Source organism: Ascidiella aspersa, chromosome 3, assembly GCF_963924565.1.
Source record: "Ascidiella aspersa chromosome 3, kaAscAspe10.2, whole genome shotgun sequence".
Lineage (NCBI taxonomy): Eukaryota > Metazoa > Chordata > Ascidiacea > Phlebobranchia > Ascidiidae > Ascidiella > Ascidiella aspersa.
In genome coordinates this window covers 9371980-9384493 of record NC_139449.1, presented here as the reverse complement: position 1 = coordinate 9384493, position 12514 = coordinate 9371980, and the positions used below count along the sequence as shown (strand labels likewise).

General features: G+C 33.6%; 1 protein-coding gene across 1 annotated transcript; it reads left to right on the top strand.

Moving 5' to 3' along the window:
• The first annotated feature begins 461 nt into the window (after positions 1 to 461).
• On the top strand, positions 462 to 11925 carry LOC146159108 (CUGBP Elav-like family member 1). The gene is made up of 13 exons (XM_083384297.1): positions 462 to 592; positions 1004 to 1070; positions 1452 to 1637; positions 1884 to 1966; positions 2638 to 2784; positions 4459 to 4569; positions 4719 to 4853; positions 5096 to 5153; positions 7098 to 7244; positions 7996 to 8199; positions 9158 to 9205; positions 10011 to 10154; positions 10735 to 11925. Exons 2-13 carry the CDS (start codon positions 1052 to 1054, stop codon positions 10860 to 10862), a joined length of 1410 nt encoding a protein of 469 aa, XP_083240423.1. The 5' UTR covers positions 462 to 592; positions 1004 to 1051; the 3' UTR covers positions 10863 to 11925.
• The last annotated feature ends 589 nt before the right edge of the window (positions 11926 to 12514 follow it).

Sequence of the window (12514 nt, the reverse complement as noted above, 5' to 3'; positions counted from 1 at the left end):
GTAAATTTTAGTTGATGCTATCAAAAGTCACCCAAAAGCCCTCAGCCTTGTAACATTAAATTGTAGTGGTGCAGTCTACATACTTTGGCGTTTTTATGGCCTTGTGCAAGTTTTTTTGTAACAAATATACCAGAGTTGTTTTAGCTGAGATTGAGGTGTGCAATTACTAACTCCACTTTACACACAAGTTTATTTAGAAAAATATGCAGGTGTGTACCTGCCATATAATGTAGACTGGGTAATTGGGGTGCACACCTAACAGCTTGGCTAAAAGTGTTTTAAGAAAAAAAGACTGAATGATGCTCATGTTTTAAGTACAATTTGTATTGCATATATATATATGATTTAAACTTAAATATTAATAATAGTCAGTGCTATTGGATTTTATGTTTCTTATTTCATTATAAGGAACATTAAATAAACTTAAATAGTGTCATTGATTGCACAAATATGTTCTTTCAGGGGTAAAGGTTTAGTTTTGGTGTCCTTTTTTCTGACTAGTTCATTATGGATATGGCTGGACTTGTTTAGTAGCACTTGGGCCTAAATGAAGCTTACATCCCTACTGTGTTCAATTATCAAATAAACCCAGGTGTGTATAAGTTGTATAATTACACCATTGAAACCAGTGTTTGTTGATTATAGAAAACTAAATGCTTCTTGAAGATTTAAATTTAAAAAGCTATTTTATAAATCTTTTGACCATTTAGACATTTACTATCTATAACTATTTATGAAGTCAATTAGTGTCTCCATTCTGAACTTAAAGAAGATTGACAGACTGACAGTATATAAAAAATTGACTGTACAGATTTGGAAATATGATGCTTAATAACAGAGCGCTTACATGACCTTTCCCTAATGAAATAATTTTTCCATATTTTCCCTCTGAGAGACTTTCTCTACGAGAAAAAAAATTAACCTTTGCTTGATAAAATTTAAAAATTACATATATATATATATATATATATATATATATAAATACTATTATTTTAATACGCAGACTGATCAGCATAAAATTCTACAACAAAGCCCAACAAAAAGCATCATTATGATGAATGGTCCTTCAGGTGATACATTTATTAGTTCTGCAAAAAATTGCTTGTTTTGCAAAAAGAGATTATTTAACAAAAGATCAAGAATTGCATAAATAAAGTCCTTTCTGAAATTCAATAAAAGCTATTATTTATTGCTTCATTTACTTTCCGCATTAAAAAAGCATTGTTATGTCGAAACATAAGCTCATATAAAAATAGGTATATATATATATATATACATAAGACTTTTAATCAAATAAACAACATTATTTGTAATTAAAGCGTTCTAATTTTGTAATTCATCAACAGGTTTAAAGTCTATATATAGGCAATCTATATTTAAGTCACTGGAAAGTAAATACACTGCAAATAATAAATTCAAATAGTAAAACAACCTGTTTGTTTTTGGGCCAGATTACCTAAACCAGGGACCGTCAAATGCAGCACACTGTGACCAACCTGACCCTGACGCTATCAAAATGTTCATCGGCCAAATTCCGAAAGCGTGGACCGAAAGTCAAGTCCGTGACCTTCTCGAAGTATATGGACCTATTTTCCAGCTAAACATTCTACGCGAGAAGGGCAGTGTGCTTAGCAAAGGTAGGCAAGCTAACTTTTTATACTTTCAATTGCAAGTTATGCGATGTAGTACAGAAAGTAACTTTTTGAAGTCGCCCCTTTTTTGTTTTTTAAGAAAAACAATAAGGACAATGTTTTTCAAGATGGTTATCAAAAAGACAATGGTTGTATCCCCTTTTTTAAGGTTTAACAGTTTATCATGAGATATAAAAAACTATAAACAAACATTCACAACTTGTGTCACGTTTATGAGTATGACTTTTCTAGGATGCTGTTTTGTTACATTTTACACAAGGAAGGCTGCATTAGATGCACAGAATGCTTTACACAACATCAAAACTTTACCTGGTGTAAGTAAAATTTAATATTTTATAGTCAATCTGTATTACCTCATTCCAATCTGAATTTTGACTTGTAGATGTTAAGCATCAAAAGGTTAAGTGGTTTTGTTATGAAAAAATGCAGATTGCTTGTATTGACATTTCTTAATTGAAATAATGTATCTGAAAATAGTAATTTGTTTAGATAATGGATCCTTTTAAAGCTGTGCGTATCCTGTAAAGGTTTATGAGTTCAGTTTAAAGCACTATATCAATGTCTTAGTTAAATTGTTTTATTGCAAAGGGTCTTTATCAATGCATTTACTCAGCGACTATCGTAAATTAGGTCAACATTAATACCAGCATATAACTGTAACACTTAAATGCATATGGCTGTTTTACATTCAAAGCAACGGTAAATCACTATCTTTTGTGCTGATTATTTTAGCGCCGCACAATGTACATTTAATCTTATTGCATTCTGCTAGATATTAAACTTGTCAGTAAATTTTATTTAGGATTCTATATGTTTTCCCTTTTACTGAGATACAGTTGGTGTTTCTTATTGTCAAAATCTTTTGTTTCGGTCAAATGAATGGTTAGTTGTTTTCTGAGGTTTAATCTGAAACTAGTAAGGAATTAAGGTATAAATATAGTTTTTTTATAAAAATAGAATTTAATATGATCCTTTGATTAACCAGATGCACCACTGTGTACAAATGAAACCGGCCGATTCGGAGAACAAATGTGAAGATCGAAAGTTGTTTGTGGGCATGATAAGTAAGAAGTTAACTGAACATGACGTTCGGATGATGTTTTCACAGTTTGGAAATGTTGAAGAATGTCGGGTAAGGCTTTCAGAATTTTTAAGCTGACTTTGCCTTTTTAAGAGCTAGTCATTATTATTATTTATTTTCAATTTAAGTGATGTAATTGCTTTTAGGTAATGATTTACAATACAAAATACAAAATACATGAAAAGATCAGTTCATAAGTTTAATGGTGAAAATAACGGCCCAAATAGACATAAAAAGTGACATGCTTTATTTTCAAACGTTTCGGCAAATTTATTCGGGCCGTTATTTTCACCATTAAACTTATGATCACTGATGATGGCATTAGAAATTGCCGAAACGTTTGAAAATAAAGCATGTCACTTTTAACGTCTATTTGGGCCGTTATTTTCACCATTAAACTCATGAAAAGATATATTTGCTTATCTGTTGTAAATTGTTATATATATATTATATACAATTATCCAGTATATATTTTGTAAAAACATACTTTGTTTGGTTGGTAGAATACATAAAAAAACATTTATCAAGTCTTTAAATTATGTTTTATAACCTGCAATGAAATAAAAAATAAGTTAGTATTTTGTACTGGACATTACAATAGTACCATCGAGCACACATTAGTTTTTCTAAAAAAGTGATTGCCACAAGTGTAAATATTGTTGTAAAAACACTCCAAGGAGTAAGGTGGTGGTCCAAAGTGCAACTAATGAGTAAATAAATGGGTCAATGTGCAAGTGATATCCACCAATCAGCAGAATCAGCACATGGCCTGGATGTCATTTAACACTTCATCTGAGAGTAAATTGATTTTGCTGCCTTGTCGTTGTGGCATTGTAGTGCTGGTTTTAATCATATCTTGTTGGTTTTAAGACTAAAAACATATTGTTTTGTTAAATTATATGAAACACTATTTTGCTTGTCATTTGTCACAACAGGAATTTCAATTAATGAAAAGAAAGTTCTGAATTTTGCCCCTAGCTTATGCAGAACTATTTATATTTTGCAAAATGTGCAACAAATTCCCTAACTAAATTTTGTTTCAATATTTTTGTTAAAAAATTATACATGTTTATTATTGAGCCAACTTCCAGAAAGCAAATATTTTGTCATTTAAGAAAGTATATATATACATATATATATAATGTAAATGAAAATTGTTGCTTTAAAAAAATAAAGGACATTTCATTTTTACTTTAATAAGTAAGAGCTAGGTTTTTGTTGAACTACTAGCAACTACAGGCCTGACATTTTAAAATATTAATTAGCCTTTCTGGTTGAAACAATTTTGAACATCTTCTACAGCCATTGGACTCCTATTAGGACAAACAAATTAGGGATTTAGTATTAGACTGCCTAAAAGCTTTCCATTAGGGTTATTATTTGTTCTTGAAATGATTCAATTTTTCACCATGATTTTTTAATTGTATCTAGACATTGTCCAAATTAAATTTGCATGTTGAATATATATTTGATTATGGTTAAAATAAATAAAAAACTGAAACAACATCTACTACTTCGGACTCGGGAGGCGGACTCGGGTTATTTTTAGCAGACTCCACAGCCCTGATATATACTATAGGAATGGTGTAGAAATTTTGTTAAACATGTTTACTCATTTTTCTTGTTTGGCATTACTTGGTTTATTTTCAATACTATTTCCAAAAAGAGTTGCCATTAGTGAGATTCATATTATAAGCCTTTGATCATTTTTAAATAATCCATCAGGTTTTGGTCAGTGCAGAAGGCATGAGCAAAGGCTGTGCATTCGTGACATTCAGCAAACGAATTTCGGCACACAACGCAATGCGACACATGCACCAATCTACAACCATGGAGGTTTGATTGTATTTTTAAACGTTGCTCGCAATCTTAATATTATTACATAACTTTCACCTGAAAGAAAATATTAATAAACAATGTTTTACCTGTATTCGTTTTGAAACATTTAAAGAGACATAACAGATTTTCTGATTTTGCCATGGTAGGGTTGCTCTGCTCCTATCGTTGTAAAAATCGCTGACTCACCGAAAGACAAGGAAAGAAAAAAAATGCAGTCGCAAATGGCTCAACAGCTCAACCAGTTCTCTAATCAGTTTAAAAACCTTGCTGGTATTGCTGCAGTAAGTGCTAACAATAATGCTGTATTTTTTCCCATACTGTATTACTGTAAGTTTTATTTCATTATCATTGTTTAATATTGATATTCAAATTTAGATTGGAAGTGATTTGTTACAGTGTCAGATATATTTTTCAAGAGTTATTTTTTTTTTTTGCTTAACTTTCAGTAATTTTGTTGTTAATGTAGAACGTAAACTTCCACACTATTATAATTCCAAAAGAATCTTTGTATTTTGCCTTGCAGCTTTTCGCATCGTGCAGTATTAGTCCAAACACCCCTGGTATGAACCATCACCCACCTAGTAAGTACTTTCACTTGGCTTTTCCAATGTGCCTACCTGCTAACACATTTTCCCTATGTAAATGTGTTTAAGTTTTACAGCCGAAATAGATGGTAATTTTGCACCAAGTCGCAGTTTTGTTGTTTATTTGGCAGCTAGGGATATCTGGTACATTTTAACCAGATACAGATCCCCGATAGTTTGGACAAAAAGAATCGCGATCTGATCTGATACCAAATGACACCCTTGCTATACAGAAACAAGTAAACTCGACTGAAATGTCCAATGTTAATTTTCCCAGGTTATTGAGCGAAACTTTGCTTTAGGGTTCAGAAGTTTAACCAGCTCAAATTGTTACCTTTCTAGTCCAGGAACAACATTAATACCACCCTTGGCATCGTATCTGATCCAATATTATTGAACATTCCAATTTACATGTTAACAATTAAACTGCAACATGACAGATTTTCAAAAGTAAATAATACAAACTTTAAAAAATGGTTTGGATAGGATTTAAGTTCATGATGTTAGTTTGGCTGCACAAGATAGGCAGATTGTTTATGATAGTATTATCCAGGGTTGGGATTTAAACTCTGACAACAACTGATTTAGGCTTAAGGCAGTCACTAGTCGGGCGAGTGGGCGTCAATCAGCAATCGCATAAAGCTAATGGACTCGCCTGCTTGCAAATATGAGTGCAATTAGCTTTATGCGAGTGCTGATTGACGCCCACTCACCGACTGGTGACTGCCTTATGCCTAAATCAGTTGTTGTTAGACTTGTTGGACTAAATTTGAGACGAATTGTGATAACTGCCGCAAATTAAAGGCCAATTATTTCATCAATCGCTATGATATATGCTTCGCATTTAGAGAATTGACAAGTGTATCGCACATGGTATAAGTCCTATGCAATTATTACTCTGATGTAATTATACCCAAATAGAAAAGCAGGTTAAATTATGTTAGAAAAACAATTTGGTTGCACAAAATTCTCAAATGACATGCCAACATTTGGGGCGGATGTAATAATGCTCAGGCAAGTGCTGATTGGTTAAGGTCGTCCGCCGACGAGTGTTATTTTGAATTTAAGGCCAATCCTGTCATCAATACTTATTAATATTATTATAATAAACATTCTATTACCGATAACAATTGCGTCCCATCTCTTATAAGTGATGCTTAATGTGCTTCTCAGCCACATCAACTGAAGATGATACAAGCTCGTATCTAAACGTCTTAAATCAAGATGCTGTCGATCTACTCGACCTTTTTGGCTTTGCAATTTATTATAAAGCTACATTACAGATCCGTGCATAGTGTACCCAAACATTCTATTTTTATATCAATATAAGACTAAACACATCGGATTACTTTTTGTACTTGGTCCAACCGAATTTACTGAATGTGCAACTAGAATCTTTTCACACAATGCGGTGTTTTTGGAAAAGTAATGGATCCGATCCGATACTGAAGTCTTTATCAGTGTACAGAAATTTATTAAAACACAAAGGCTTACAGAAGTGAACTCTTGTCCTTAATTTAAATGAATACAAAACAATGTTATTTAAACAGAAACAGCAGCAGTGTAAGTTAAACATCATTGCCAAACACATACAAATAACTATGTTTGGCTGCTGCAAAAGTGAGCTCCTACCACGACAAGGTAGTAACACCAACTGTCGAAGCGACAAAGTTACATGTCAAGGCACCATGTGCTCAGTGACCTTTGACCGTATAACCGCAAGTAATAGAATGCTTACACAATTAAATAGGTCATAAAGCGCTTACATCAATATTAGGTTTAGCAAACTCAGTGTTAATCTTAACATTTTTTATTTTCAAAAACTTCTGTAAATATGTTAAGGCCCTGCAAAACAAAGCACTGCAATAATGGTGGCTCAAGCACTTAGTTAATCTCACAAGAACCCTGGTACTAATCCCCTGGTTTTGCTTTGCAACATAGGCACCCTCACACCGTCTCAGATCCAGCAAGCACTAGCAACTGCTCTGTGCAGCAACAGCCTTCCAACTAGCAATAACATGCCCTCCCCCTGTCCTGTGTCTAATTCATACGGAATGCCGTTCAGCTCCAATCTGAGTTCGAGTCCTTGTAAGTAAAAAACAACCATATGTTATCTTTCAACGTGTAGTTTCCAGTCGTGTCTTAGTTTTTTTAAATTTTAAGATTGTTGATTGCACTTCCTTTGGACGTGGCGTTTGCAACTAGCCTTATATCAAATAGAATATATTTTAAAAATAAACTGATGATGCCTATTCAAAAGGTGACATGTATATTTCTGTAACAATTTTAAGAAACAATTTTTTGTTTTATACCTGTTTTTATAAATAATCTTAACATCATGTGATTCTAAGGCGATGTTTTATTTACATTTTACTGTCTCGGTGGATTTCTTACTTAAAAAGTGTTTTAGAACATAATATGTTGAACTTAGCTTAAGCTTCTAAACAAAGTGCAATGCCGACAGATTTTTTCCACACATAATTTCTTACTTGTTAGGTAAAGTGATTTAAAGCTTGAAAAATAGAATCCAGTCTGACATTATAAATATATAAAAATATATGTCACCCTTTTGTTATTGAATAATTTTATATTTGCATGAGACTACCACTGTTTTTACTTGAATTGTGTCCTAAAACAATGCAATTTGCCTAAATATAAATTTAAACTCTTTTTTGGTTGTTTGGTATATCCAGGTCTTTAACTTTTAAGCCAAGCAACTGCTGCTTTAGTGCGTTTCTATAATGTTTGAATTCAAGCAATATTGCTCCGGGACACCCAATCAATAATAATAATGGATTACTCCAGTAGCATTTATTCTTTAATCCCGACTTCTGCCCAGCACCTTTCCCGAGCGCTGGAGTAACCAATGGGGGCTGTTCTCGAACAGGCAGCAATGCCTTGGATCAGGTCAGTTTAGCCCTGACATCGCACTCCAACTCGGAAATGGGGCTTGACATCATCCAAACGCCCCCTCCGACTTTAAACGGACCCCATCACCCAGGAAACCTGCTCTCCAACATGGCATCGCTCACTTCACCAAGTTGTAAGAGTTTGTTTTACCATTTTCATTACTTCTAAGTTGAATTAGTTTTGTCGAATTTGTACAATAGTGGTCAGTACTTTTACCTTTTCTCTGATTCTAAGTTAAATTTGTAGAATAGGGGTCAATACTTTTTACCTTTTTTTACTTCTAAGTTGAATTAGTTTTGTTAAAGTAGTAGTCAGTACTCAGTACATTTACCGTTTTTTTACTTTTAAGTTGAATTTGTACAATAGTGGTCAGTACTTTTAAGTTGATTTAGTTTTGTAAAAGTAGTAGTACTTAGACTTGTGAATTCAATAACTGATATTGTGGGCTATTAACAAATGTTGATTAGGTTAAGGTGAATTCATGACTATTTTGTGAGTTTAAAGGTGAAAATGTTATTTTATTGATTTTAGTCTGCAAACATAAGGTAACTTATTTTAAACTTTTCAGTTTAGCTTTAGGGAAGGTAATTAAATGAAAACTTACAGTGAAACAAAGAACTATTACAATCTGACTGGTTTAATAGTAGCTGTGTTTTTGCTGTGTCCATGTACTGTACATACTTTTGACTGTACAACTGTTTACCTAAAAAATAGTTTCCATGATATTTTTTCATGTTGTTTTGTATTATCCACATCACGGCACTGTTCGTTTTCAATAGTTTAGTTATATTGTAAGCACTCCACAAACAGTTTTTTTTTTAACTCTGATTTGCACAATGAATGTCAAAGCCTATGCAGAAGGACTTGTATTTTTGTGACCAATTTAAGTAGTTTTTTATTTATTTATTTTCAACATTCCAATATTATATGAAACGTTTACAAAATATTACCTTTCTATGGGCTTTGATATTCATTCCATATCAGAATGATCGATAATTATCCACCCATGTTTATTATTCTTTATTAACACTAGCTCTAGTTCTTCAAAAGTTTGGCTACTGGATGTTGACAATCATTTATGTTTTTTGTAGATTCACTTGACCAACAGCCATATTCAGCTGCTGGAAGTCACAAAGAAGGTAATGTTATCCTAGTTTTATTATGCATTGAATCTTAATGTCGAATCTGTGCTTCATTAACCGCTTAATCAACCCTTGCCAAAAGATTGTTTGAAAGTTGTGTGATTGATTGTGCAATCACTTGGTGCACCTTAGCTAAGTGCTTTTTTAATTGTGCAAAATTGTTAAAAAGGCACAATCGTTTATAAATGCTTAGCATTATCAAAATTTTATGGAATGCTAACTATGTCATGACTAGTGATATCTTATATCTTAACCTTTTAAAATTAAACACAGCTGTTTTGCTTCATCTATATTATATATATATATATAATTATATATACACTAAGCTATATCAGTCAGCCATGTAAATGAAAGCAAAAGACAAAATTGCAATCCCAAAAATAGCGAATTTGTTTACTAGATAATATATCGACAAACATATTATCTTACTAAAACCGATATAGCAATACAAGTGGAATATTGTATGATATTATTGGTAAAACGATATATATAGTGCTGCCGTTATATAATATGGTCAAATAAACGAAGTTTAATATAATGAAATGTGCAAAATTGATACAACTCCCCAAAAAATCTATAGTGCTTGGAATGTTGGATACTTAGTTTATTAGTTACCTTTATTGCTAATGTACTATTTAATAAAAAAACTACCATTTAATGATTTATTTCTCAGTTAGATCATGTATTTGGTATCAGAGTGGGCCATTTAAAGCTAATATTGTAAGTAAGGGTATACTACCACTTGGATGTTAGCTGCAATACAAATAACAATCACTTTCACTAATAAACTGATGTTTTTTAGGCCCAGAGGGCTCCAACCTTTTCATCTACCACCTGCCCACTCACTTCACCGATCATGATCTTCTTCAGCTTTTTCTGCCTTTCGGATCAGTCGTCTCCGCTAAGGTCTTCATCGATAAACAGACCAACCTCAGCAAATGCTTTGGTGCGTTTCTGCTGTGTTCTTAGTTTTGTCCCGGCCAAATGGGATTACGATTTTTAATGTTTTATTAATGCGTATTGCTGTGTTGAATTCCTGCTTTGGTAAATTAGTTTCAATTTTTTTTATAGTTTATTTTATTGTGTAGTTTTAAAGTGTTTTTTTTTTTATTAGGGACCGATTCCTGTTTAACCTTAATATTAACCTAATGCGTATTGCTGTACTTAAAAAATAAGAAAGCAATTATTCTTGTTGAAAGCCATTAACGTTCCCTAAAAAGTGGCGGATCAAACCATGTTCTCGATTCGCGTTTCTGAAAAGCCACACCATTTTTTTCGGAAAACAAAAAATCTTGTGTTTTCATTTTCATTTTTTAGTTTAGAAGCTTACCTAAAGTCATACGCATCATCCAAGATTTATTTGTGTTCAAGGATAGACATTAGTTGACGTTGACTTTTGCAACAAAATTGATTGACGAAACCAAGCAAGAAAGGCACCCCCGAAATAATAAACTTAAATTTAACCCCCACGCCCCCCACACCATTTTTTTCAGCAAACAAAAAATCTTGTCTTTTCATTTTTTCAGGTTTCGTAAGCTACAGTAACGCGCTATCGGCGCAGCACGCCATTCAGGCAATGCACGGCTATCAGATCGCAATGAAGCGACTCAAGGTGCAGCTCAAGCGGCCCAAGGTGGACGGCAAGGCTTACTAGGGTAAAACGCAGTCGACGGCGTGAGGAAGGCAGTTAGAGACGAAACCAGCCGCCTGCGGTGATAATTTTGCACATTTTTTTAGTCTCAGTATTATTGTTAGAAAGAAAACGTAAGAAAGGCTGCTCTGAACAGCGATTTCTAAACTACCCGCGTTTTTGACTTTCTAACCAAACTTGGCTAAACACGGCCCATCTTTATGTATACGCGTTGTCACAATACAGAAATAGCACCTTAAAACCGACTAAAACAGTGTTTTTTGCTCCCTCTGGAAAGTTCTTTGTCTTTTCGTTGTTGTGGTTAAAGCCGACTCCTCGTTCGTGTGTGTTTTTGTGAGTATAGAATTTTGTTGTGCATGTTGACGGATAGGCAGTTCTGTATTGCGGTTGTTTAATAGCAGGAATTTACTTGAGCGGTACTGCGGTCTCGGTAAAAAAGTAAAAAGTTTGTCAAATTCAGAGTCGGTTATTACGTGCAGAAAAAGGAGCCTCTATGGCTAACAAAAGGTGTCGCTATTTCTTGTCACAGCAATATGCCGCACTTGTGACCCGTTGCTTTTGCTTAAAGGGCATTATATTTCACATTAATGTGCGAAATTTTCTAGGTTGTAATTGAGCTTTGCGGTCTTTTATAATTCACCTAACAAAAAAATCATCAAGTTTATTTATCTCTTTAAGATATGTTCAACAATAGAATCGTTCAACAGTCCCATTGCGTGTGCGTTATGTTCCCCGGTAAAAAGCGAGCTATTTGCGTTTTCATTTTCTTGCAACGCGCGTAACTTTCAGCAACCAGAAGCATACCCCGTCCGTTTTTATGTTTGAGCATCAGTGTTACGACCACACCTTGTATATGTGCGTGTGCGTTTCTGTGTTTTTATTTTGTATTTTCGCTTCGGGAAAGTTTTTAGAAGAGCAGCTGCTATGCTGTACGTTGCTGACGCTTAAAAAGCACTGTGTTGTATCATTAGAACATTTTGCGCTGCTTGTTTTCTGGTAGGTTTGTCAAACTGAAGGAACATTTTATGGCATTCATCGGTTTTTAAGAGATCGCTTTTTAAAGTGTTCTTTTTCGGAATGCGCTTTGGTTCTGCTAAATTTTGTGCTATTTTAACAAAAAATAAGAACTTCTTAATTTGACACCAAACATTTAATTTTATGTAGATTTGTACTGCTATACGTGTTAAAACAAGATGTGATAATAAGTAGCTACAAAAAAAAATTAAGTTAGCAATCTGAATATGGCCCATTTTTATTTGCCAGGTCTGATGGCTGCATGAATGGCGTTATAGTTTTGTTTTCAGTGTGGTTGGTTTTATCGTTTTTTGTTCGTAGTGAAATTTCCCGTGTATCTCTCTGTGTGTTTTATGTCCGCCAGTAGAAAATTGTTTTCATTCTTGCTTCAACATTTGCAAACAACCCACTAATGCTACTACTATTCGTCTAGGAAATTATCTATACAGAGCGATCTACATATATACAAATATCTCTATCTATTTAACGCGTTCTATTCTATACATTTCTTTCTGTAATATTTATTTTAAAAACCTCGTTCCAAGCAGGTCACTGTAGTGTGTGTGTGCAGACGTTTTCTCCCGTCTGTCGCGAAAGGCAGTTCTTTCAAGCCACTTTGTCAGTTGGTGCATAAGCCCGGT

Excerpts from the sequence above, each read along its gene's own strand:
- LOC146159108 (XM_083384297.1), top strand. Across the intron at positions 1,638-1,883 it reads GGGCAGTGTGCTTAGCAAAG|GATGCTGTTTTGTTACATTT; the intron begins GTAGGCAAGCTA and ends TGACTTTTCTAG. Across the intron at positions 2,785-4,458 it reads GAAATGTTGAAGAATGTCGG|GTTTTGGTCAGTGCAGAAGG; the intron begins GTAAGGCTTTCA and ends ATAATCCATCAG.